We start from the raw sequence: 3,129 nt of genomic DNA, 5'->3' as shown, positions 1-3,129 counted from the left end.
TCACTAACTACGCTGTTGCTGCTTTGTTGTGTGTGTAGGGACTCTTCTCATGCTGCTGCAGAGGTTTGCTGTTATTTTCAGCAGCATTAGTGGTTAAAAAAGACCTTTGAATGCCTTCACCCTGCTGCCCCGAGCTAACCACTGTTAGCTAACAGCCGGCCAGTGTTGTTAGCGACTCCGGGATTCCTCTGTTTATCGTTCATACACGAAAAAATGGTCTCGTGGATGATTTTACGTCTGAATTACGCTTTAATGCTTAATCGAGGAGCGACACAGCTTTATAACAGCGCACCAATGATCTCACAGGACCGTCCATCTGTTCAACTCAACATCTCCTACGTTTGCGACTTTCGTCTCTCAGGATGAAAGGTGAATACGGTGTGATATAGCTCTTCTTGGAGGCTAAGAAGGAGGGTTTACATCCTATCTCTACCTAAATTCAGTGTTGGTGTTTTAACCATAAAGGAGGGAAACTAAATAGTTTTAGTAACTTTAAACTCACGGTTTGACTCTTTCATTTCCAAATTGTGTGACGTCGATCATTCGGCTAAATTAGGGCTCTAGGACACGTGACTTAGAGTGTGTGTGTGTGTGTGTGTGTGTGTGTGTGTGTGTGTGTGTGTGTGTGTGTGTGTGTGTGTGTGTGTGTGTGTGTGTGTGTGTGTGTGTGTGCATGCATGTGTATCCCATTTCTGTCTCCATATCGACTTTAACCCTTAGAGACCAATGAAAGAGACCCAATGTACCCATTTTCTAACACTAGGGAATTAATTAAACATGTTTAAACAACAGCGAGACCTTGAGGAACCAAAGGTCATGTTTCTTTTGGGGGCTTATCTCTAAAGGGGACACTCGTGGTTACCCATAGGAACTATTTTCACTCATATCTTGAGGTCAGAGGTCAAGAGACCCCTTTGAAAATGGCCACGCCAGTTTTTCCCTCGTCAAAATTTAAGCTAACTCTGTTATTTAGCTCCCAACTTAACCGGACTCCTCCAGAGTCTCCTGGTCTCAGCAGATCCATCTGAACTCTGGTTTAAAGATCTTTGTGAAGGGGTGAAAATCCTGGTTTCTGATTGGATAAACCATCTGTCCGTCACCAACATACGGGCCAAACCAACCAATCAGATGAGTGAAGCGTGTGACGTGCTAACAGCGTGGAGGCAAAGCTCAGAAAGGAAACAACATGTGGGTAAAGGATATTTTCCCTTTGTGTTTAACGTGAATTTACGGATCAAAGGCCCAATTTCAGGAGCCCGGTCCATATTCAACAGAAGGATCCAGAGAACAAAGAGTTAGTGAGCGGCTCGCTCCATAGCTGCTCATCTCATCCGTGGAAGCCTCCATGTTGTTTACACTCAACAGTCTCTTCTGTTTCACTTCAATCCACCAAAGAAACCAACGCTGATTGGTTCAAACTGCTCAAACGTCACCAGACTGATCTGAGAGTGAAACACGACGGAGCTCAGAGATCAGGATGAGCTCAAGAGGCTATGGCGAGCTAGCATGATATGATTAGATCTTCTAGTTAAACACCAGCACTCCCTGGGTCTCCCCCTGGAAACGCCACTGGTGGGTCTGGAAATGTGTTTATTCTTAGTTAATTGATCGGGATGATGCTAATTGAGCAACAGGAAAAACCACAGTAAGCTAAGAAGGCTAATTTTTATCGGGATGCGAAGGCGCCCTGTGGTAAAGCTGTCCCCACCCCTTCATACCCCGGCTGTGACAGCGGGAAGCAACAAGCTGTCACCAACAGGAGGAATCTGAGCAACTACGCAAAGCTTTAATGTAACAGATCAAACACACGTGGTCCTCGGTGGCTGTTCTCTTAACGCGGGGTTAGCTCCACTAACAGGTTACGGTAGAAGTCATTGGAAAAAGCATTTGCAACTGTGTACCTCTGACAGTGTTACAGAACACATTTAATGTCTCTTTGAGTGACTAAGAGTCTCTACGCTGCAGACAGTGATTGAGGTTAGCCCCACCTCTCTCTGTGATTTCCTGATTCTCCCGTCAGCCAGGCAGAGGTGGGAGGAGGGGGGGGGGGGGGGGGGGGGGATTACACGTCCAGGTCGTCCGGCCTGGGTCGGCTGCTCATCCGGCTGCTGGCCCGGCTGCAGGGCCTGGCGTCCATCAGCGCCAGTGGCTGCAGCTCGTGTCCCGCTGTCGACGACAGTTTCTTATGCTCCTGGGTGTCGTCGGGGAAGTCAAAGGCTTGAGCGTGGGAGTTTGAAATGGTGCTTCCTGCACCGTTCTGGCCCAGCCGGTTCTGCTCCGTGGAATAGTTGGCCCAGTTCTGCTCGTTGGCCTGCTTATTATAATTACGGCACGAGCCGGTGCCCCGCTCCCCCGTGGCCAGCTTGTAGCCCGGGGGGGACATGGGTGAGAGCGGGGCGGTCGGGGAGGAGCAGCCGTTGTAGTAGGCGTACTTGGTGGTGGACAGTTCTTTAGGGGTGGGGCTCAGGGTGCCTCCGCTGGGGTAGAGAATGGGCGGCTGTTTGCCCTTCACGCGGTCTTTGATCCTCTTAAAAAACACGTAGAAAAGCTCGATGACGTTGAGCAGCAGGGACACCAGCGAGACCACCAGCATGAAGATGATGAAGACGGTCTTCTCTGTGGGGCGGGACAGGAAACAGTCCACCCTGTGGGGGCACGGGTCCCTCTCGCAGGTGTAGACCGCGGAGAGGCTGAAGCCGTAGATGTACCACTGGATCACCAGGAAGCCCACCTCAAACATAGACTTGAAGAAAATGCTGAATATGTAGGTTCTGAGCAGGGCGCCTTTCATCTTCACCTTGCCGTGCTCCTCGATGCCGTACTTGAGCTTTTTCATCTCGATTTTCTTCAGTGGGATGTCGACATCGCCGCCGTCGTTCTGCACGGCTTTCAGCACCTCCTCCTTCCTGTTGAACTTCTGCTCCTTCCTGTTCAGGTAGAAGACGTGAGCCAGGTACAGGAGCGTAGGCGTGGACACGAAGATGATCTGGAGGACCCAGAAGCGGACGTGGGAGATGGGGAAAGATTTGTCATAGCAGACGTTCTCACAACCGGGCTGCTGCGTGTTACATTTGAAGGCCGACTGCTCGTCTCCCCAGGCCGATTCCACCGCAGTGCCCAGGACCAGGA

At 50.4% G+C, this 3,129-nt stretch overlaps 1 protein-coding gene across 1 annotated transcript in view; it reads right to left on the bottom strand.

Annotated features, from left to right (window-relative positions):
• Nucleotides 1-557: 557 nt before the first annotated feature.
• gja1b (gap junction protein alpha 1b) overlaps nt 558-3,129 on the bottom strand; it is a 7,148-nt gene continuing 4,576 nt past the window's right edge. The window contains exon 2 of the mRNA XM_083934078.1: nt 558-3,129. This exon is cut by the window's right edge and continues 116 nt beyond it. Within this exon, the coding sequence (XP_083790204.1) occupies nt 2,063-3,129 (1,067 nt within the window). The 3' untranslated portion in view covers nt 558-2,062.

Source organism: Echiichthys vipera (assembly GCF_963691815.1).
Source record: "Echiichthys vipera genome assembly, chromosome: 19".
Taxonomy (NCBI): Eukaryota; Metazoa; Chordata; class Actinopteri; order Perciformes; family Trachinidae; genus Echiichthys; species Echiichthys vipera.
This window is presented reverse-complemented; position numbering and strand designations above follow the sequence as displayed.